This window comes from Pongo pygmaeus, chromosome 20, assembly GCF_028885625.2.
Source record: "Pongo pygmaeus isolate AG05252 chromosome 20, NHGRI_mPonPyg2-v2.0_pri, whole genome shotgun sequence".
NCBI lineage: Eukaryota > Metazoa > Chordata > Mammalia > Primates > Hominidae > Pongo > Pongo pygmaeus.
Genome location: NC_072393.2, coordinates 19,438,477 through 19,462,258, shown reverse-complemented (window position 1 = coordinate 19,462,258; position 23,782 = coordinate 19,438,477). Strand labels below are relative to the sequence as shown.

At 49.2% G+C, this 23,782-nt stretch overlaps 1 protein-coding gene across 46 annotated transcripts in view; it reads left to right on the top strand.

The window, feature by feature from the left end:
• The window catches only part of SUGP2 (SURP and G-patch domain containing 2), a 42,570-nt gene that overhangs the window by 13,538 nt on the left and 5,250 nt on the right, over positions 1-23,782 (top strand). For 25 of the 46 annotated variants that reach the window (XR_010125068.1, XR_010125066.1, XR_010125065.1 and 22 more), the window contains exons 4-9: positions 91-186; positions 820-940; positions 9,693-10,180; positions 11,604-11,715; positions 15,307-15,785; positions 18,284-18,345. Coding sequence is in view for 12 of the 46 variants with exons in the window: in XM_063658785.1 (XP_063514855.1) it covers positions 91-186; positions 820-940; positions 9,693-10,180; positions 11,604-11,715; positions 15,307-15,785; positions 18,284-18,345 (1,358 nt within the window). In the remaining 34 variants the exon portion in view is untranslated. The remainder of the gene's footprint in view (positions 1-90; positions 187-819; positions 941-9,692; positions 10,181-11,603; positions 11,716-15,306; positions 15,786-18,283; positions 18,346-23,782) is intronic. The other 21 variants (XR_008495834.2, XR_008495839.2, XR_008495835.2 and 18 more) reach the window with 1 other exon arrangement.

Here is a 23,782-nt window from a genome sequence, read left to right as displayed (position 1 = left end):
CTCCTGCCTCAGCCTCCCAAGTAGCTGGGACTATAGGTGCATGCCGCCATGCCCGGCTAATTTTTTTTTTTTTTTTTTTTTTTATTTTAGTAGAGATGGAGTTTCACCATGTTGCCCAGGCTGGTCTCGAACTCCTGAGCTCAGGCAATCCACCCCACTCGGCCTCCCAAAGTGCTGGGATTACAGGTATGAGCCATCATGCCCAGCTGACCTTTTTTTTTTTTTTTAATTGGAGAAAGTTTTTTGTGAATTGATATATATATTTTCTGATTACAAAACACAAGTTTTTTTTTTTAAGGTAAAGCATAAGGAAAATGAAATTCCTGATAATTCTACCCCCTATAACCTCTGTTAACATATTTCCTTATAGTCTTTTTTCTATGTATCCATATTTATATTTTTTATTCCCACCTTTATATTGAGAACCATAACCTAGAGACATTTTTGTATATTTTATACTAGATATTTATATTTTCCACTTTAATGTTATGAATACTCAAATTATTAAGTAATATGTGAAAAATGGTATCAAATTGCTATATATCTTTCTTTTTCTAGAGCAGATACATAAATTGCTCTGTCCAGTCATTGAAAGCTGTAACTGTTTCTCTCCTAGTGGTTATACTGTTACATTTTTTAGGAGGAGATTTTCCATATTGGTGGTTTTCCTTTTTTCAATGCTGGTGTCTTGTGAATGAGGATTTCGGTTGTTGATGCCTGCTTGGGTTCAGCGCTAAGCCCCCAACTACTCAACTATCCTCGTCTTCCCAGAGGCCACATTCAGCGTATTTCTCAGAAAAGCTGTTCTGTGTGTTCCAGCTGTCCCCCAGCGAGCAGATCACAGGGTAGTGGGCATCATTGACCAGCTTGTGAAACGTGTCATCGAAGGTGGCCTGTCTCCCAAAGAGAGAACTCTTCTCAAAGAGGACCCTGCTTACTGGTAGGTCTTTAAATGTCCACCCTGTGAATCCCTCTCATGGAGTATATGGCAAAATTTGGGTCACTCTGATGGTGTTGAGAGCAGAGGGTGAGATACTTGAGCAAGTGGTGTTTGGTGTTCTCCAGTGAGAAGAGCATGAGGGTGGCTCAGATTTATGTGGGTTCAGCAAGCCCCAGCTCTGCTGCAGACCAGTGGTAGGCCAGCTGGGTGGGTAGCCTTCTCTCACCTGTGACTACAGCTCCAAGTCCCTGCTGGGCTGTTTTAAGGATGCAATGAGATGTGCATGCAGAGAATACAGAGTGAGGGTAGTAAGATTAGTAATACATCATTGCAGTTGTTTGTAATTTATTGCTAATATTTGTTAAACTGTCTTTTGCTTAATTGCCTCTTTATGTAAATAGAACAACTTTTTTTTTTTTTTTTTTGAGACGGAGTCTCGGTCTGTCGCCCAGGCTGGAGTGCAGTGGCGCGATCTCGGCTCACTGCAACCTCCACCTCCCAGGTTCATGCCTTTCTCCTGCCTCAGCCTCCCAAGTAGCTGGAACTACAGGAGCCCGCCACCACGCCCGGCTATTTTTTGTATTTTTAGTAGAGATGGGGTTTCACAGTGTTAGCCAGGATGGTCTCGATCTCCTGACCTTGTGATCCACCTGCCTCAGCCTCCCAAAGTGCTGGGATTACAGGCGTGAGCCACCGCGCCCGGCCAAACAACTTATTAAAATTACAGTTTGCATCCTAAATATAGTACTTTCTTATTAGAGAAAGTAAAGAACAGGCCAGAGAAAGAGTCTCGCTCTGTCACCCAGGTTGGAGTACAGTGGCGCAATCTTGGCTTACTGCAACCTCCGTCTCCTGAGTTCAAGCGATTCTCATACCTCAGCCTCCCAAGTAGCTGGGATTATAGGTGCACAACATGAGGCAGGTCACCTCAGCAAAGAGGCAATGGCCAGTTCTGTCCACAGGGCTCCAATGGGAACAAATAATGGTTGTGGGGTGTGAGGGTGGAAGGTCTCAAATCTGTGTATTTTAATAGAAATGGGGTTTCACCATGTTGGCCAGGTTGGTCTCGAACTCCTGACCTCAGGTGACCCACCTGCCTTGGCCTCCCAAAGTGCTGGGATTACAGGTGTGAGCCACTGCACTGGGCCGAGACACCATTTCTTTAAAAAAAAAAAAAAAGGGGGTGATGATCAGTGCTTTGATTGTATTTCTGCCTACCTTTCTGGCAGTTTATTATGATATCTGGGAGTGAAACTGCTGGGTTAAAGCTCATGTTAGAGGCTTTTGATTTATGTCAGTTTCTCAGCTGCAGCACTTTTTATTTTTATTATTTTTTTTTTTAACAGAACCTCGCTCTGTTGCCAGGCTGGAGTACAGTGGTGCGATCTCGGCTCACTGCAACCTCTGTTTCCCGGGTTCAAGCAATTCTTGTGCCTCGGCCTCCCAAGTAACTGGGATTACAGGTGCCCACCACCACACCCAGCTAATTTTTTGTATTTTAGTAGAGACGGGGTTTCACCATGTTGCCCAGGATGGTCTTGAACTCCTGAAATCATGCGATCCTCCTGCCTCGGCCTCCCAAAGTGCTGGGATTACAAGTGTGAGCCACCGTGCCTGGCCTCAGCTGCAGCACTGAGGCTGGATCATTCTGTATTAGGGTTGGAGCTGTCCTGGACCTTGCAGGCTGTTTAGCAGCATCTGTGGCCTCTATCCGTTTGATGTTAGTAGGACCTTCTGTCTCACTAGTAACAACCCAGAATACATCCAGACACTGCCTGGTGTCCCATGGCAGGCAGAGCTGCCCCTGATGGAGACCATTGATGTTTATCATCAGATTACTCTCCATAGGTTATCTGTGCTAATTGACCCTCTCACTGCTACTCTGTAAGTGTGCTGTGCCCTCTTTTGTTTTCTGTTTTTGTTAGGGACGGGATCTCACTCTGTTGCCCGGGCTGCAATGCAGGGGCACTATCACAGCCCACTGCAGCCTTGACCTCCTGAGTGTGCCCTTTTTGGTAGTCAGATTGTACCCATACTGGACTTGCTATTCTTGCTGTTGTAATTACTAAAGATGCTTGAAAAGCATACGTTTCTATGTCTTTGGTCCTACCCACAATGATTTACCAAGAGGAAAGTTGGAGCTTATTGTGGTTTTATTTTTACAAAATTCTTGAGTTTGGATTATTTTCATGTATTGAATGAGATAGGCATGTAACTTAAAAGTTAAAAATTCCCAAATAACCTAATTGTCCCAGCATCATTTATTGAATACTTTTTATTTAATAAACACTTGTGCCTTCTGTGCAGTTGGTACTGTTCTAAGCACATTACTGATTTAAGCACTAGCTGGTTGAATCCTAGCAGGTCTATTGCTATGCTTATTTTACAGACAAGAAACTTTGAGGCTCCAAGAGCCCTCTTGCCTTGAGGATCCACAACTAGTAAGAGGCAGAGTTGAGATTCAAATCCAGGGTCTGTGGTCTGAACCAGTGTGCATGTTGAAGGATTGTCAGATTGACAGATGCAAGCAGATACCGACCCTCTTGGTAAGAAGGCATCCAGACTTAGAAGGCCCAGGGGCACTTTACAGGTGGTTGATAAGGTGATTAGGCTGGAGGAATAGGAGGCCCTGAGAGGACTGGGGGCTGGTGCCTCTGCCCCATGACCCCTGCACATGGCCCAGTGGTCTCATGACCACTGATAACCAGGGGCAGCAGACAGAAGCCAGAGTCAGGGGTGTGTTTGGATAGGGGGCAGGGCAGGATACAAAATCAGAAATAAGCGGCCGAGCGTGGTGGCTCACACCTGTAAGGTGGGTGGATCACGAGGTCAGGAGATCAAGACCATCCTGGTGAACACAGTGAAACCCTGTCTCTACTAAAAATACAAAAAAAATTAGCTGCGCCTGGTGGCGGGTGCCTGTAGTCCCAGAAATAAGCATCAAACTAAGAACTGATATTTGAGGTAAACCAGTATCATGAAAGAGAATCACCAAACTCAACCAACTCCTGACACCCTAGAAGACAGAGTTACTATGAGAAAGAGGAGGTGTAGTCTATAAATATGTATGTGTAATGAATAGTCTCAGGTAATAAGAGTATATTGTATCCATGAAACAGACACTGGTTGCTATGAAAACGATCCTATTAAGGATCTTGGAAATGAAAAATAGATTGAAATAAAAATCTCAGCGGTTGGCTGATAGAATAGATCCTGAAGAAGGACAGATTTAGGAGTTGGTCCCAGAGACTTTATAATCCAAAAACTCCTTCACAAGGAATTACCTGGCCGGGTGCGGTGGCTCACGCCTGTAATCCCAACCCTTTGGGAGACCGAGGGGGACAGATGACTTGAGGTTAGGAGTTCGAGACCAGCCTGGCCAACATGGTGAAACCCTGTCTCTACTAAAAATACAAAAAATTAGCCGGGCGTGGTGGCAGGCGCCTGTAATCCCAGCTACTTGGGAGACTGAGGCACGAGAATCACTTGAACCCAGGAGGCAGAGGTTGCAGTGAGCCAAGATCTCACCACTGCACTCCAGCCTGGGTACGACAGAGCAAGACTCTGTCTCAAAAAAAAAAGAAGGAATTACCAAGAGACTGTAAGAGGAAAGAGTGTGATACAAAAGCACAGCAATAAGTAAAGAAACTGCTAAACTTAGGTTTCTGGTGTGCATGTTTGAATTCTTAAGTCAAAATGCTCCTAGTATGTTGTATTTAACAAAACAGTCAGTTGAACGCATAATGAAAAGCCAAATGTTTCTGCTGTGACCTGTTTCCACGTTCCACTTCCTTGAAGGCAGTCACTTAGTTCTTCAAATTACTTCTCACGGCTACCTCTGTATCTCTTTTTATTTTTTATTTATTTATTTATTTTTTGAGACGGAGTCTCACTCTGTCCCCCAGGCCGGAGTGCAGTGGTGCGATTTTGGCTCACTGCAAGCTCTGCTTCCCTGGTTCACACCATTCTCCTGCCTCAGCCTCCCTAGTAGCTGGGACTACAGGCACCCGCCACCACACCTGGCTAATTTTTTTGTATTTTTAGTAGAAACGGGATTTCACCATGTTAGCCAGAATGGTCTCGATCTCCTGACCTCATGATCCTCCTGCCTCGGCCTCCCAAAGCGCTGGGATTACAAGCATGAGCCACCGCGCCTGGCCTGCCTCTGTATCTCTTAATAAGCCTATGTTGCTTTTTCTTGACTGAACAGTTTTATGCATGACCATTGACATTCTATGAAGATATATGTGGATTAATAAGTTCTTTTTTTTTTAAGAGATGAGATCTCATTCTGTTGCCCAGGCTGGAGCACAGTGGCATGATCATAGTTCACTGCAGCCTCAACCTGGGCTCACAAAATCCCCCTGCCTCAGCCTCCCAAGTAGCTGAGACTGCAGGAGTACACCACCACATTCAGCTATCAGCTTTTTTTTTTTTTTTTTTTTTTTTTTTTTTTAAGAAATGAGTTTTTGCTATGTTGCCCAGGCTGGTGTCTAACTCCTGGGCTCAAGCGATCCCCCAGAGCACTGGGGTTACAGGCATGAGCCATCACGCCCAGCCTTAATAAATTCTTTTTATTAGTTAGCAAGTGAAAAAGTCAGACCTCTAGGAGGCAGATATAAGAAGGGCTTCTTATCTCCACCCTCTGAGGGCCAGCAGAGATTTGAGACTTTCCACCCTCACACCCCACAAGCATGATTTGTTCCCATTGGAGCCTTGTGGACAGAACTGGCCATTGCCTCTTTACTGAGGTGACCTGTCTCATGTCGTGCACTAAAGATGTCAGAAGGGCCAGGTGCGGTTGCTCACACCTGTAATCCCACCACTTTGGGAAGCCGAGGCGAGTGGGCCCCATGAGGTCAGGAGTTTGAGACCAGCCTGGCCAACATAATAAAACCCCAGCTCTACTAAAAATACAAAAATTAGCTGGGCATGGTGGTGGCTGCCTATACTCCCAGCTACTCAGGAGGCTGAAGCAGGAGAATCACTTGAACCCAGGAGGCAGAGGCTGCAGTGAGCTGAGATCGCACCACTGCACTCCAGCCTGGGCGACAAGAGCAAAACACCGTCTCAAATCAATCAATGAATCAATCAGAAGTATAGACAGACACATCCACTGTGGCTTTGCTTCCTTGTTTGGAACACCAAGGGGCAGGCTTCCGTCCTTTTCTATGAGAGAGTGCAAAGCATCAAGCCTAGAAAATGATCACAACAGTGCAGGATATAAAGCTGAAGGAATATGTCATACTTTGTTTTCTCTCATCTTCTAAATTGTCCCCTGAGAGTCGGCCAGCCCTGACCATGCTCTCCAGGGAGAGCCCACCAGGTCCTACATGTTCACACACTCAGGAAAACAAGTGGGTAAGAATCCCTGTGGTCTAGCCTCAGCAGGATTGTCCAAGCACCCGAAAGTTAACATAAAATCTAAATAATTGATGTTTGGGGTGAAATAAAAGAAACTAAAATCCCAGATGATCTAAATATGTGAGGTACAAGGGGAAGGAGGGAGGCAGGTGTGCAGGCCTTTGTCTTGTTTGACATGAGGATAGAGCTAAAGGGCAATTCTGGATATTGATACAAAATAAGAGTTTAGGTGTGTGTGTTGATTAGCCATTAAAGGAACAGAAGTGGGGTCTATAACTTCCATACTACTATAGAGAGAAAGAAGCAAAAACACAGGAATTGGAAAACACAGAGATGGGAAATTGCATAGCAGGTGAACGCTACCAAAAAGAAAGGATATAGAGAATTGTTTAGGCAAAAAAGACTTTAAGGAGAACAGCACTAAAAGGAGCAAAAGAAGTTCCTGATAAAAGGGAAAGTCATCACGAACATATAGATTGTGAATCTTGGTGCCTGCACTACATAGCTTTGAGCTATGTAAATAAACAACCTTTAGAAATCATTTAAGTCCAGAGCTGGGTGCGGTGGCTCACGCCTGTAATCCCAGCACTTTGGGAGGCCGAGGTGAGCAGATCACCTGAGATCAGGAGTTCAAGACTAGCCTGGCCAACATGGTGAAACCCTATCTCTACTAAAAAAAATACAAAAATTAGCTGGGCATGGTGGCGGGTGCCTATAATCCCAGCTACTCGGGAGGATGAGGCTGGAGAATCGCTTGAATCCAGGAGGCAGAGGTTGCAGTGATCCGAGATTGCGCCACTGTACTCCAGCCTGGGTGACAGAGCAAGACTCCGTCTCCAAAAAAAAAAAAAAAAAAAAATCATTTAAGTCCAAAACCATAAGAGGAATTGGATGAATCCAAAACCATGGTAGGAGACATTAATGTTTCTCTGAAATGGGTAGACGATGTAATCCAAATAAGGTTGTAGAAGATTTTGTAACATAGGAAATGAGCATAAACAGAGACAATCTGCTAATATTTGTTGAGCGGTTAATGACTGCTAGGCAGTTTTCATAGCACTTGCCTCATAGTGAAAAGCTTATAACACAGGCCTCACAGCTGTATGATGAAGTAGCTACTGCTTATCATCTTCCCTGTCTTACAGATGGAGAAACTGAGGCACAGAAAGGTTCCCAGCTAATAAGTGGCTATGCTGAGATTTGAAGCCAGCAGACTGGCTTGTTGAGTGTTCTCTGTTCTTGATGTTATGTTCCACTGGAACTTGGGAGATGCATTTGGGACTGACGTCCTCGGACTGCACTTGGCATCAGAACCGTCCAGGAACAAGGAAAGCCATCAGAGCCATGAGTGACTGGGGCAGTCAGGTCACCTGGCCCTGATTCTGTGCTCTGCCCTTGATGAGGAGTTGCCTTGCTGGGGCTGTGTTTGACTTGAGAACCAGAGCGCCCATGTTGGTCAGCATTCTCTTAATTGAACACTATGGCTTGTTAGGGCATGATCTTGCAGGATGCCACCGTTAGCCCAACAGAGTGCCAGGGCAGCAGTGGAGCCAGTACTCAGTCATTTTCTCAGGTCCAGACAGACCTCAACTGGCTAACAGTGTCAACTGGAGCTTGTATACGGAGCTGCCTGCCAGGGACATGCCACATCACACAGCGCTGCCAGTGCTGTGCAACACACAGCCACCTCACTTCTAGTTGGCTTGTCACTGGTAATCTGGAACCTCATCTAATAACTGATATGTCGCTACTTAATATCAAACAATCTGAAAGCCACCTGAAATACTGCCATACTTACTAAGCAATATTCTTCTTTAACACAAACTGAAATCAAATATTCACAAAAGTCTGTTATGTTTTTTGTGGGGTGGTTATTTATTTATTTATTTATTTTTAAAGAGATGGGGTTTCGCCATGTTGTCCAGACTGGTCTTGAACTCCTGGACTCAAGCGACCCACCTGCTTCCGCCTCCCAAAGTGCTGGGATTACAGGCGTGAGCCACCACACCCATCTTAAAAGTTTGTTATGTATGAAATCACAGAGAAAATCGCAGCACACCCAGGAAACTCACATGGGCCACATTATGCCAATACAGCAAACTAGAAACCAGCAACAACCAAAATAAAACACGTTTCTGAATAACTTTTGAGTGAAGGGTAATCAGAACTGAAATTAGAAGCAATTTAGAAGGAAGTGGCAAGAAGAACATTATATACCAGATGCAGTCATAAAAATACTTAAGAGAAAGAGTGACTTCAGGTGAATTTATTAGAAATAGTGGGCCAGGTGCAGTAGCTCACACCTGTAATCCCAGCACTTTGGGAGGCTGAGACGTGTGGCTACTTGAGCCCAAGAGTTTGAGATCGGCCTAGGCAACATGGTGAAATGTCCTCTCAACCAAAAATACAAAAATTAGCCAGGCGTGGTGGTGCGCGCCTGTAGTCCCAGCTACTGGGGAGGCTGAGGTGGGAGGATCACCTGAACCCAGAAGGTCGAGGCTGCGGTGAGCTGTAATCAACTCATGAAACTAGAAGGAAAATGATGCAAAAGTAAAGACACTAGAAGGAGAAGGATTTTTTTTTTTTTTTAAAGACAGGGTCTTGCTCTGTTGCCCAGACTGGAGTGCAGCGGTGCATTCACAGCTCACCACAGCCTCTCGACTTCCTGGGCTCAAGTGATCCTCCCACCTTAGCCTCCAGAGTAGCTGAGACTACAGGCATGCACCACCACACTGGCTAATTTTTTTATTTTGTGGAAATGGGATCTTGTTTTGTTGCCCAGACTGGTCTTGAACTCCTGGGCTCAAGCAATCCTCCCGCCTCCGCCTCTCGAAGTGCTGGGATTACAGGTGTGAGCCACCACGCCCAGCTGAATATTTTTCTGTGTTAGTACATGTAGCTCAACCTTCTCTTTACTGTTCTCATCATGATGACTGGGTCATAAGATTTCACACCTGGGGCGCAGGCTCCTTGGTTAATGTTCTCTTATGGTTCACATCACACTTTCCTTGATGCAGTCAAAAGCTCACTGAGCACTCATCCTGGCTGGGCCATTTAAAAGGTGTCAATTCTGCCTGCCAGGGTGCTATGGCTCCAGGGTGACTGGTTTGTGTTTCCAGGCCATCATGAGCTGGGAGCTCCCTCATGGCTGCTGCTGATGGAAATCAAGGAGGAACTTAGTTCAAACTCCCGATTGCCCTGTGGTCACTCTTAGCAGGGCAGCTGTCTTGGGCCTAGTTCTGGGTCCTCAGTAGAGCCAGGCAGAGCCTCTGAGACAGCAGAGGACAGTGAGGAGTTGGCCACTTAGAAAGGGTTTGTGTTTGCAGGAACAATTTGGGACCTGGTGGTGTTTTCATAAATGTCCCATTATGCTTGTTTTGTTATGTAGGTTTTTGTCTGATGAAAATAGTCTGGAGTATAAATATTACAAGCTGAAGTTGGCAGAAATGCAGCGGATGAGCCAGAACTTGCGAGGAGCCGACCAGAAGCCGACCTCGGCAGAGTGTGCGGTGCGGGCGATGCTGTACGCCCGGGCTGTCCGCAACCTCAAGAAGAAACTCCTTCCGTGGCAGCGGCGGGGGCTCCTCCGTGCTCAAGGGCTCCGGGGCTGGAAGGCGAGGAGAGCGACCACCGGGACCCAGACCCTCCTATCCTCAGGCACCAGGCTGAAACACCACGGCCGGCAGGCTCCAGGCCTCTCACAGGCAAAACCATCCCTGCCAGACAGAAATGATGCTGCCAAGGACTGCCCGCCAGACCCAGTCGGACCTTCTCCTCAGGCCCCCAGCTTAGAAGCCTCAGGCCCATCCCCCAAGCCAGCAGGAGTGGACATCTCTGAAGCACCTCAGACCTCTTCTCCCTGCCCATCTGCTGACAGTGGGTGCTCACTCCTGTTCCCCTCCTCTGGGCCCCAGTCCCTACTCTCCCATCTCCAGGGTCTCTTTAGAATTGGGGGGGCCTGCAATCTAGGCAAGGCAGTGGATAAAAGCTCTAGGGACCTGGCCAGGACAAGTGTACATGTTGGCGGTTTCTCTCTTGCTTTCTCAAGAGAGCTGCATGCGAGTCCTGAAGCTCCCTCCTCCTCTTCTGAGAGCGGAGCTGGTATGAGGTGCTGCCCCGTGCCTCTGTGCTCCCCGACAGGGTTCTGCTGCTGGGGCCGTGGGCGGTGTGTTGCCTGAACTTGGGATCCCGTGTCCTGTTATATCCTGGCCTCCCTTGATAGTCTTCAGGGCTGCCTTGTTCTCTCATTCTGCCTCCTCATCCCCAGGGTCTCCACAGTTCCTGTTCTTGGGGTTCACTGACCTGCACTGCTTCCTCTGAATCGACTAACTTCACCCCTTCTGTTTCTTCTGTCACCTTAGCTGTTTCTTTCTCTCTGTACCACAGGCCTGCTCTCTGGCCAGTGCTTCCTAAGCACTAAGTGGGAAGGAGAGGGCAAAAAAATGTCCACGACTGCTGCATTATTTAGGTGTTGCTGTGTCGTGAGCCATTCCAAACTGTGGCTTAAAACAGGAGGCATCAGCTGGGCGTGGTGGCTCACAGTTGTAATCCCAGCACTTTGGGAGGCCAAGGCGGGCGGATTGCCTGAGCTCAGGAGTTTGCAACCAGCCTGGGCAACATGGTGAAACCCCATTTCTACTAAAAATACAAAAAATTAGCTGGGCGTGGTGGCATGTGCCTGTAGTCCCAGCTACTCGGGAGGCTGAGGCAGGAGAATCGCTTGAACCCGCGAGGCAGAGGTTGCAGTGAGCCAAGATCTCACCACTGCACTCCAGCCTGGGCGACAGAGCAAGACTCCGTCTCAAAAACAAACAAACAAACCAGGAGGCGTCCGGTATTGTGAATTTGCCAGTGGCCTGGTCATCTGCTGAGCTAGCCCACACATGTCTGCGGTCAGCGGCAGGTGTCCAGGCTGTCAGCTGAGATGATGGTGTGGCTGGGCCACATGCCTGTCATCCCCCCAGCAGCCAGCCCATGTTTGTTCACCTGGCAGTTGGGATTGGGGCTTCAGGAGAGACAGTGGAAGTACTCAAGTCCTCCAAGGCCCAGGCTTGGAACTGGCAATGGGCTTTTCCACCACATTCTATAGCTGATGTGAGTCCCAGGACCAGCCCTGATTCAAGGTGGGGATACACAGAGTTCACTTCTTGGTGACAAAGAGTCCACATGTGGTGAAGGGCAAGGCTACAGGGAGGGGACATGCAGGCCATCTTTATAATCAGCCTCCACAACCCTGCAGTGTTTACACGGGGAGCAGCAGCTCAGAAGTCATGCCTGACAGGTGCTTTATGTTTTGTAGTTGACATGAAGACAATGGAGACTGCAGAGAAACTGGCTAGATTTGTTGCCCAGGTGGGACCAGAGATCGAACAATTCAGCATAGAAAACAGCACCGATAACCCTGACCTGTGGTACGTACCCCCCGGGTCTCATCACATCTTTTTCTTTCTCAAAGAGACAACATCTAAGGATGTTGCTCAGGCTGGATTCGAATTCCTGGGCTCAAGTGATCTTCCTGTTTCAGCCTCCAGAGTAGCTGGGACCACAGGTGTGCTCCACTGCAACTGGTCATTACACCCTTTAGATTTGATTGTGTTCACGCCGCAAGCATGTCCTGAGCCAGCCCACAGCCTGGCCAATGCATTCCTACCATGGGGGTTATACCAGGAGTAAGTCATGACTTCACTTCAGCTGAGCCAGGGTCCTGAGGGAGAAAGATCTGTTCTAATCACCTGAGTTCAGGAGTTCGAGACCAGCCTGGCCACCATGCTAAAACCCCATCTCTACAAAAATACAAAAATTAGCCGGGCATGGTGGCAAGCACCTGTAATCCCAGCTGCTCGGGAGGCTGAGGCATGAGAATCGCTTAAACCCGGGAGGCGGAGGTTTCAGTGAGCTGAGATTGAGCCACTGCATTCCAGCCTGGGCAACAGAGCGAGACTTCATCGCCAAAGAAAAAAAAAAAAAAAAAAGGCCAGGTGCGGTGGCTCATGCTTGTAATCCCAGCACTTTGGGAGGCTGAGGCGGGTGGATCATGAGGTCAGGCATTTGAGACCAGCCTTGCCAACATAGTGAAACCCCGTCTCTATACGAAAAAAAAATTAGCCGGGCGTGGTGGCGGGTGCCTGTAATCCCAGCTACTCGGGAGGCGGAGGTTGCAGTGAGCCAAGATCGTGCCATTGCACTCCAGCCTGGGCAACAAGAGCAAAACTCCATCTCAAAAAGAAAAAAAAAATCTGTTCTAGGGGACCTGCCTTCATCTGGGGCATCAGGAAAAGCCTCCCCAGAGGGACATTTAATCTGCATCCAAAGGCTAAATAGGAGTTGGCCAGGGGAGGGGAGAGAGGTGAGGATTTGCTGCTCACTGCGTGATAGTAGTGATAGTCGGCCCTTGCCCAGGTCTGGACAGCAGGCACTTCTACACAGGGATAACGTGGTGTGCTCATGCTGGGAGCAGGTACCTTTGCCCTCTCCATTCCTCGGATAGGTGGAGCTCGGTTCAAAAGCATGCAACCCGTAGGCGAGAAAACCTGGGCAAAGAGCCGGCACTGCCCCTGGAGTTTTTCCCCAGGGTGATCTGAGATGCCTCCTCCAGAGAAAGGCTGCCAGTGGGAGGCACCCATCTTCCCATTACTGAGCCAGAACCCTACTGAGGGGGCTCTCAACTCCTTGTGCTGGTCCCAGCTTGTTGGACAGTCATGCCTTCATCCAGTTAAAATTACAGTTGAAAACGTGCATTTCTCAGTGAATTTATGGGATTCAGTGGTGACAGAACATACTCTTTCAACTTGTTTGGGACCTGATTGCACAAGCCAAGCCCTACTCCCCTCCGCAGCCTTGGCTTATGACTGGGTCCTGCACTAAGGTACCACCTGCCTCGTGGGGCACTGACTACCTACAGACGGGAGGCCTGACCAGGCTTACAGTCAGGTTTTCCTTTTACAGGCAGTGGTGGCCTTGGGGAGCTGCTGGGCCCTGTAGACCTTGGGGTCAGGCCTGTCCACTGTGTATGTGGGATTTCCTCTGGCAGGGTTGGATAAGGAGGACAGCTCAGTGCAGGGCAGCTGGGGGCATCCCATCAGTCGTTTTCTTTTTCTTTTTTTTCAATGAAAAGTACAGTTTAAAGGAGAATTTTGCATTAGCCTGGGTACTTGGGCTGTAGTACTTGTTGGGTTTTGGGTGATTCCTCCCCATCTGTGACAGCCTTTTCTGAGCAGTGTCCTTCAGGATTCTGTCCTGTCCTTCCCTGGAGGGAGAGCCCTGGATCCTGACCACGGTACTGGACAAGGTGTTGGACGCTATCCAGCCATGCTTGTAAATGAGCCAAGATGACTTTGTGTTTCTTTTTCCTTTAGAAAAATTGTAATTCTAGTGTGCTCAAGCTCATTGAGTTAATCCATTTTGTGGGTGTGGTTATGTTATAAAGTTGTCATACAATCCGTTTTATTTGTTTATTTATTTTTGAGATGGGATTTCACTCTGTCGCCCAGGCTGGAGTGCAGTGGCGCGATCTCGGCTCACTGCAACCTCTGCCTCTCGGGTTCAAGCGATTCTCCTGCCTCAGACTCCCAAGTAGCTGAGATTACAGGTGTCACCCAGCTAATTTTTGTATTTTTAGTAGAGATGGGGTTTCACCATGTTGGCCAGGCTAGTCTTGGACTCCTGACCTCGGTGATCCGCCTGCCTCAGCCTCCCAAAATGTGCTGGGAGGCATGAGCCACCATGCCCGGCCCAGATTCATTTGTTTCCGCTGATATTCAGTTGTGTGTGTGTGTGTGGTGTGTGTATGTGTGTGTCTGTGTTAGCCTGGTATAGTGGCATTGCCTGTGGTCCTAACTACTTGGGTGGCTGATGTAGGAAGATTTCTTGAGCCCAGGAGTTTGAGGTTGCAGTGAGCTGTGATCACACCACTGCACTCTAGCCTGGACGACAGAGTGAGACCCCATCTCTAAAAATGTATAATAATAAATAATTATAAAGCCGTCCAGCTTTATTTCCAATACCATTCTTTGAAAGACCCACCCCTTTTTCGCAGTAGTTTGAGAGGTTACCTTAATTGAATGCTGGGTTTCTGGTCTTTCTATTCTGTTCCTTTGGTCTGCCTTATGGACTACTATGCTGTTTAACTCTAGAGGCTTTGGGGCATTTTGTAGTGCTTGGTGGGGCTGGAACCCCTTATGAGTCTTGTTCAGAGTTTTCCCAGATACTCTTACATATTATTTTTCTTTATGAACTTTAGAACCATCTTGCCCTGATTCAGAACAGGATTTTATTGGGATATATTAATATGCTAACTGGAGGGACTTGGCACATTTATGAGGTTGAGTTGCCTTACGAAGGCCATTTTTCCTTTGGTCCAAGTGGACTTTGGTGCTTTTGGGAGTGTTTTAAGTTTCTCATACCAGCCACAGCTTCATAGCTGTGGTTACAAGTCAAGGTGGCCACCAGACCCCTGAGGCACAGAGAGGCCTCATCTCCACGCCCATGTAGGTGGACTGCAGGCCCCAGAGCGGGAAGTGCTAGGGGTGAGGAGCCTCCTCGGGGGGCACCTCACAGCTCCATGGTGCACATGTTCCAGCAGTAACTGTGCAGCTCCTCCTGGCATCTCTCCATGCTTCTCATACGTGGGAGGAACCAGAGTCAAAATGGGCACATGGAGGCCCAGAGAGGCCAGTGACGTAACCAGAAAGGGTGAGATGGGTCTCAGGCCAGATCTCTATTCCAGCATTTTCCCAAGCCCTGCATACCTTGTTCATCCGCCTCTCTCCCCTGGAAAGCAGTTAGGCTTCTTGAATTCTAGCTCCTTATTAAGTTACTAGTACTCCTCAAATTTTCTATCGTTGAGAGGCTGCACCATCAAGCCATAGCTGCGTAGAGAGCGGTCAGGTTATTCTTTCCCTTGTCCCACCTCCACCTTCCTTGGTACAATCCCAGCAGTTTCAGCAAATAAAAATGTTCAGAGATTCCATCTGGTTACCCAGTATATTTCCTCTGTGCCCCAGGTTTCTACATGACCAAAATAGTTCTGCTTTCAAATTCTATCGAAAGAAAGTGTTTGAACTATGTCCATCAATTTGTTTCACGTCATCTCCGCACAACCTTCACACTGGTGGCGGTGACACCGCGGGTTCTCAGGAGAGCCCCGTGGACCTCATGGAAGGGGAAGGAGAGTTTGAAGACGAGCCCCCTCCGCGGGAGGCTGAGCTGGAGAGCCCAGAGGTGATGCCTGAGGAGGAGGACGAGGACGATGAGGATGGGGGAGAGGAGACCCCTGCTTCCGGAGGGGCGGGCAAGTCTGAGGGCAGCACCCCTGCCGACGGCCTTCCTGGCGAGGCTGCCGAGGATGACCTGGCTGGAGCACCTGCCCTGTCACAGGCCTCCTCAGGTACCTGCTTCCCCCGGAAGAGGATCAGCAGCAAGTCATTGAAGGTTGGCATGATTCCAGCTCCCAAGAGAGTGTGTCTCATCCAGGAGCCAAAAGGTGAGTGCCTGCCTGTCAGCACAGCTGCCTCCAGCACAGTTCTTGGTTGGTGGGCTGTGAGAGTTAGAAGAGACAGGTGGAGACATTTTAATCCAAAAGAGTTTTGTGCACCACTCCAAAATGTGAGCTGACACTCGTTTCCCGGTGGTCTGAAGGCATTGCTCTAAGGACATATTTCCTTGCTACCCTGTGGCTTCTGGCACTCTACTTGCTGCTGGACATTTCCCTGACTGCCTAGATTCAGGTCAGGGCATCCCCAACTGTGGAGGGGATGGGCCTGGGTCATCTCAGCTGTTTTCTTGCCTGTGACTTTGTCAGCTGGGGGCCCTTCTGAGCCCCTGGAAGGCCCAGGGTGCTGATAAGCTGCTTCATGTCATGACAGTGAGATGGGAACAGAGCAGGGGTGGTCCCAGGCAGTGGTCAGTGGGACCTGCCTCGGCCATGGGAGGTCATCTCCTGCTCTCCTGTGGGGAGGTTCTGGGTTCTTGAGGTATAGTTTACCAGCAATGAAACGCACCCTTTTCAAGTGGACCATTTGAGTTTTGTTGACTGTGCAGAGGCCTGAACCCACCAGTACAGCAGAGCTGAAGCCTGTTCCCAGAACGGGTCTCTTGTCCCATTGCAGTCCTCTGCCTGATTCAGCCCCAGCAACCACTGTTTTCCAAGCCCCAGGTATTCTATCTTTCCTAGTCTGTCAGTACATAGAATTGCATCGCATGTGGCGTTTTGATGGGCAGGCCGTGGCCCAGATGACTCCTGTGCCCCCCATGCCCTCCAAGCTGTTCTGCCCACAGTCAGGCCTGGACCATGCTTTCACATGGGACTTCTGCTGCAGAACCTATGTGTGAAGTTGTAGTGAATGGTGCCCCATTGTGGGACTGTGTTAAACAGTCACCTGTGTGTTCTACATCATTCAGACAGTCATATTTACATGTGACAGTGGCCTTATGGTTTTTCCTGCTTTGGAATAGTCCTCATGTTTTGTGTTTGAAAAATTTGGTGTTGCAGTGAAATGCTAACCATTCTACTATAACCGTTACCATCCTTCAAAACTTCTCATGGGGCCGGGCGCAGTGGCTCGTGCCTGTAATCCCAGCTTAGTGGAGCTGAGGCAGGAGGATCGCTTGAGCCCGGGAGCTTGAGACCAGCCTGGGCAAGATGGCCAGACCTAATCTTTACAAGAAAAAAGAAATTTAATGTAAAAAAAATGAAGTAAATAATTAAACTTGTCATGGATGGCAGGTAGTGTATCAGAGTGCTTGTTATGTATGCTCTTCTTGGGGGGAGTGGAGTTTCTTATTTCCGCTTTAGAAGCTCTCAGTTCTTTGGGTAGTTGATGAAATAAAACCAGACCTGCGCCGGGTGTGCTGGCTCACACCTGTAATCCCAGCACTCTGGGAGGCCGAGGCGGGAGGATCACCTTTGGTCGGGAGTTTGAGACCAGCCTGACCAACATGGAGATATCCCATCTCTACTAAAAATACAGAATTAGCAAGGCGTGGTGGTGCATGCCTGTAATCCCAGCTACTCGGGAGGCTGAGGCAGGAGAATCGCTTGAACCTGGGAGGTGAAGGTTGCAGTGAGCCAAGATCACGCCACTGCACTCCAGCCTGGGCAACAAGAGCGAAACTGTGTCTCAAAAAAAAAAAAAAAAGAACAGACTTGCTAATCTCCCTTTCATAAAAAATAAAATAAAATGATATGATTTGGTCCTCTATATGAGAAGCATCGTTGTTTTTTACTAGAAAGTTTTAGGCAGACTTTAATTCTTTTTTTTTTTTGAGATGGACTCTTGCTCTTGTCTCCCAGGCTGGAGTGCAGTGGCGCAATCTCGGCTCACTGCAACCTCTGCCTCCTGGGTTCAAGTTACTCTCCTGCCTCAGCCTCCTGAATAGCTGGGATTGCAGGCGCCCGCCACCATGCCTGGCTAGTTTTTGTACTTTTAATAGAGACGGGGTTTCGCCATGTGGGCCAGGCTGGTCTCGAACTCCTGACCTTGGGTGATCCACCCATCTCGGACGCCCAAAGTGATGGGATTACAGGCATGAGCCACTGCGCCTGGCCCAGACTTTAATTATTTCCCAGTGAATTAGCTACAGATAAACTAGGAGGGCACAGTATCACAAATAGTTGGTTTGTTGAAGCAAAATATATTTCTGTAATCATGGAAAATAATCCATGTATTGGATCTTTTGTTATAAATGTGGGGACTCTTAGGTTTGAATAGACTTTCCAAAAGCAAGACACCCCTCAGTGAACCCTTCACTATGGCCCAAGCTGCCTACCCTGAGCGTGTCCCGTCTCTGCTCACTCCAGGGGTCATACATGTTCGTTCCTGAGAGGAGCTGGGGCTCAGCAGCTGCCATATAGAGCCTAAGACACCTTCTGTCATCAGAGAACTGTTAGCCAAAATAGACTGCAAGACCTTCAGTCTCTAAGTAATTTAGGAAAAGCACGTGTATGTGTATGTGTATGTGTCTCTTTCTTTTGTCTTCTAGTCCATGAACCAGTTCGAATTGCCTATGACAGGCCTCGGGGTCGTCCCATGTCCAAAAAGAAGGTGAGCGTAATCATTTGTAGTCCTCAAAGTATAGTTGGTTAGAATTTGTTGAAATTCCAAAGGATGCTGCAGCTTGTGATTAAGCTGTGCTCACATTTCAAACTGAGGTATTAATGTGTAAAACACAACAGAGACTTTTCTCTTGGGAGGGCTTTTGAAAACTGTTTTGCCTTTGTCCAAAGCATAGACTAGTAATTCATCTGTGTAATGGATAGTTGAGATCCCTGTAATGGATGCAGTGGGATTTGAGAGATAAATGAGATAATGTTTTGGCCCTTAAGAAGTTCAAGCTAGGCCGGGCGTGGTGGCTCACACCTGTAATCCCAGCACTTTGGGAGGCAGGAGCGGGTGGATCACGAGGTCAGGAGATCGAGACCATCCTGGCTAACACGATGAAACCCCGTCTCTACTAAAAATACAAAAAATTAGCCGAGCGTGGTGGCGGGTGCCTGTAGTCCCAGCCACTAGGGAGGCTGAGGCAGGAGAATGGTGTGAACCTGGGAGGCAGAGCTTGCAGTGAGCCGAGATTGCACCACTGCACTCCAGCCTGGGCGACAGAGCCAGACTCCGTCTCAAAAAAAAAAAAAAGTTCAAGCTAAGGCTGATTGGGTGGCTTACACCTGTGATCCCAGCAGTTTAGGAGGTCGAAGTGGGCAGATCGCTTGAGCCCAAGAGTTTAAGACCAGCCTGGGCAATAGGCAAAACCCTGTCTCTGCAAAAAATACAAAAATTAGTTGGGCATAGTGGCGCATGCCTGTGGTCCCAGCTACTCTGGAGGCTGAGGTGAAAGGATCATTTGGGCCTGAGAGGCCGTGGCTGCAGTGAGCTGATTGCACCACTGCACCCCAGCTTGGGAGACAGACTGAGAGCCTGTCTCAAAAAAAAAAGTTCAAGTTATCCAGGTGCACTGATTCACGCCTGTAATCCCAGTGCTTTGGGAGGCCAAGACGGGGATCACTTGAGCCCAGGAGTTTGAGGCCAGCCTGGGCAACATAGTGAGACCTATGTCTCCTCCTGGTCTCCTTAAAAAATAAAACATAAAAACTTTCAAGCTTAGTAGACTGGAAGGGTGGTGAAGAGAGTGCACTAATCTGCTAGTAAGCAGAGCGTGGTATGTGCGGTCAGCACCTCCTACGTGCCAGGTCCCGACTGTCCACCTGGAGGCAGCAGCAAGCAGGGCCAGCAGTGAAAGAGAAATGGATGAGGCAGTCCGGGGGATGCTGTGGGAAAGAGAAGCAGGTCAAAGAGAGGGAGAGTAAGGTGGGGTCGAGGGGATGCCGCTGAATTGGGAAAGCCAAGGGAGGTCTCTCTTGCAGATGACATTGGCACAAGCCTGGAGGAGCTGAGGAGAAACAGTGTAGAGATCTGAGAAGGGCACAGCCTCCGTAGAGAGGCTGGGGCAGCAAGAGGCCTTTGTGGCAGCAGAGGAATCCGGGGGGTGGTCACACAGGACCTCAACAGATGTTAATGCTGTGGCCCTTTCTCAGGGAAGGGAGGGTCCCTCTGGGACCCGTCATGGACGTGGCCACTAGGGTGGAGAGCAGCCTGTGGGCAGGAACCAGGAGGAGGCTCAAACTTAAGACAGTTGGACCAGGGCATGAGGAGCAACGAGAAGGGGTGAAGATGGAGTGGGTGACACCTGCTTGTGGGCTGGGTGTGCAAAAGCCAGGAGTCCAGGTGACCCCAGGGTAGTCAGCTTGGGCAGAAGAGGGACAGAACTGCCATTCACTGACCTGGAGCCAGGTTATGGAAAGGGGGCAGGTACACTGCAGATGGCCTGGGGGACACAGTGCTAGGGGTGAGCAGGATCACCTGGGATACATGCGGAGAGACTTCACTGGTCCTTCATGGTCAGGGAGGAGGGCAGGGAGCCAGGCGAGGTCGCTCTGCTGGTGTCAGGTAGTGCCATGTTGCTTCCAACCCCTTCCGAGTGACCTAGGTCAGTCTGACCCCAATTATGGCAGGAAGGAGGGACCTTCCCGAGTCCAGAGCTCATAGTCCTTACCTGGCTCATATGCCAGGTTTTAGGCTGAGCTGGCATCTGGTGCCCCTTTGTGTGGCCTGGATAAGGGCATGGCCAGATGAGGGCACAGCAGGGCCTTGGCGTCAGGCACAGCTGTACTCTAGCTCAGCCCTGCCACCGAGTAGTTTTGTAACCTTGGCGTGTAACCCCCGAGCCATGGGTTTGTCTGTAAAATGGGATGGCCACACTTACCCAGCAGGTAGGAGGTACGGTGAGGATTAAACTGAACGCGGTTCCTGGTGGGTGTCCTGCACGTGCTGCTGTCTCCTTGGGGTTCTGCACTTGTCCTCCTTTCTGCCAGTGACTGTGGGTGGAAGGGAGGCCGTGGTGGCTGCAGCTCTCCTCTGCACACCTCCACCTCACCCACAGGGCTTGGCTTTCCTCCAGCTGTCCAGGAAACCACCATCATGACTGTTAAACACAGATTAAAACATTCACAAAGAAACTTCCAGGCTGAGCCAACCCCTCTTCCTCCCGCTGCACCTCCAAGCAGCCTTCCTGAAAGGGAAAAGAGTGCAGACCTGCCCTCTGGGGACCCCTGTGCCCTGCCATGACCAGCCTTTCCCCTTCCTTCCCTACCCGTCATCCCAGGGCCCAGGTCGTGCACAGCTCCCAGGAGGGCCTGAAGGATGCCCCGGTTTCTCATCTCAGCCGGTGGGTTCTGTCACCTCTTTTCTCCAGGCCACTTTCTCGTGGCAAGGGGCCCCCCAGTATAGCAGGTCCTGTCTGGTGTCCCCTGGCTTGCAGGGGTGTCTCTTCACTGTTTGTGCCCCTTTTCCTGTCCCAGCCCATAGCATAGCTCCTCCCTTCATACCTCCTCTCCTTAACTGCCCTGCAGAGAAACTTCTGCCCACACCACCTCACCAAGACCACCTCATGCCATTATGGAGGGGCCGCCTGCATCCAGTAACTCACACACACACACAAGATACACACGTGCATACACACACACACAGCTACTTTATATAATACCCTTGGAGATGCCGCTGAAGAGAACAAAGGGAATTTCCCTCCGCCTTTGAAGGTCCAAGTCTAAGCCTGTTGAAATGAACTGACAATAAGAAGATTAACAGGATAAAAAGAGGTATGCAGTCCAGGTGCGGTGGCTTACACCTGTAATCCCGGGACTTTGGAAGGCCAAGGCAGGAGGATCACTTGAGCCCTGGAGTTCAAGACTGCAGTGAGCCATGATGGAGCCACCGCACTCCAGCCTGGGTGACAGAGCAAGATCCTGTCTCGAAACAAAAAAGTTATACATATTTATTCACGTGCATAAGCACAGGAGCCATATAAAACAGTATGAAAACTCAAAGAAGGGCCAGGTGGTTGAAGCTGAAATACCTCTTCATAGGGGAGAGGGCAGATGGGAGGCTGTACGTAACTTTAGAGGGGAAGCAAATGATTTTAAGAGAGATGAATGGAGGCAGGCATCATCTTGTGAATGATCCTCATTGAGAATTGAATGGGACTAGAGAACAGCCAGTGGTCTGGGCTCTAGGTGTGGTGTTTAATGTTCTATCTCTTCCTGTGTGATAGGAGTTTTCAACTCTGGTTAATGACATTTCAGAGAAGGGATCCAAGGCCCTTGTGTTCTTCTTTGGCAAGTCCAGTTTCTAGGTAGATAGGGAACTTGAAGAAAACAGCTTCCTCCTGTGCTTTGGGAGGGATCTTGAGGCTGCTGCTTTAGTCCTACCTGTCAAAGTACTGTAATTCGGGGTATCTATCTCTTTCTTTCTTTCTTTCTTTTTTTTTTTTTTTTGAGACGGAGTCTCCCTTTGTCGCCAAGGCTGGAGTGCAATGGCACGATCTCAGCTCACTGCAACTTCTGCCTCCCAGGTTCAAGGGATTCTCCTGCCTCAGCCTCCGGAGTAGCTGGGATTACAGGCGCGCACCACCATACCTGGTTAATTTTTGTATTTTTAGTAGAGATAGAGTTTCACCATGTTGGTCAGGCTGGTCTCAAACTCCTGACGTCGTGATCCACGCACCTTAGCCTCCCAAAGTGCCGGGACTACAGGCATGAGCCACCGCGCCCAGCCTTAGGGTATCCGTTTCTGACCCCCTACATCTTGCTGCATGTTGAGTTCTCGGCACCTCTCCAGGTTGTTTTGTCCCTTTCTAGGGTGAGAACACTGAGGACCCAGGAGCTCCAGGGGCTCAGGCCTTCCTTATGGGAACACTTGCTCTCTCCTCCCTCCCTCCCGACCTGAGGCCCTGCTCTCTCCCTTCTCCCTTTCCTCTCCCAGCCCCTGGCTCCCCGAGGCTCAGCCTTTTCTGCCTTGTCTCCAAGCTCCTTTGTCTCTGGAGTGACTCCCACATGCACCCCTAACGTTAGGGAAGCTGATTCCTGGGCACCTCAACGCAGATGGCAATGGGGGGGATTTGTCTTTTGATTGAATTGTACCTCGTGAGGCCTGCATGACATGATGGGGCAGGTTGCTAAGCTGATGAGGGCTGACTGCCCAAAGACCTGAGCTCACAGCACTCAGCATGCCCTTCTCACCCTGCTTCCCATGCCCAAGCTCATCTAACCCTCTCCCAGCCACTCCCACCTGTCCCCTGCTCAGACCCCCAGCACCAGCCACCATGATCCTCCTCAGCACCTTCCTCCCTCCCTCTCAAGAGCGCATGATCCCTCACAGCCTCCCCAGGTAGTTCAGTAAATGCCTTAAAGTAATACATCAGCCAGGCGCAGTGGCTCATGCCTGTAATCCCAGCACTTTATGAGGCTGAGGCGGGCAGATCATCCGAGGTCAGGAGTTTGATCAAGACCAGCATGGCTAACATGGCGAAACCCCATCTCTACTAAAAATACAAAAATAGTTGGGCGTAGTGGCGCAGGCCTGTAATCTCAGCTACTTGGGAGGCTGAGGCAGGAGAATCGCTTGAACCCAGGAGGCGGAGGTTACAATGAGTTGAGATTGCATCAGTGCACTCCAGCCTGGGCAACAGAGCAAGACTCTGTCTTAAAAAAAAAAAAAAAGAAAAGAAAAAACATCAAAAGCTGGGTGCAGTGGCACATACCTGTAGTTCCTGTTAATGGGGAGACTGAGGTGGGAGGATCACTTAAAGCCGGGAATTCGAGACCAGCCTGGGCAACATAGCAAGACTCTATATTTTAAAAAAACACACACAAGGTTTGTTTTTTGGTTTTTTTTTTTAGACAGTCTCATTGTGTTGCCCAGGCTGGAATGCAATGGCACGATCTCGGCTCACTGCAACCTCCGCCTCCCAGGTTCAAGCGATTCTCGTGCCTCCGCCTCCCAAGTAGCTGGGATTACAGGTGCCCGCCACCATGCCTGGCTAATTTTTGTATTTTAGTAGAGACGGGGTTTTGCCACGTTGGCCAGGCTGGTCTCGAACTCCTGACCTCAAGTGATCCACCCACCTCGGCCTCCCAAAGTGCTGAGATTA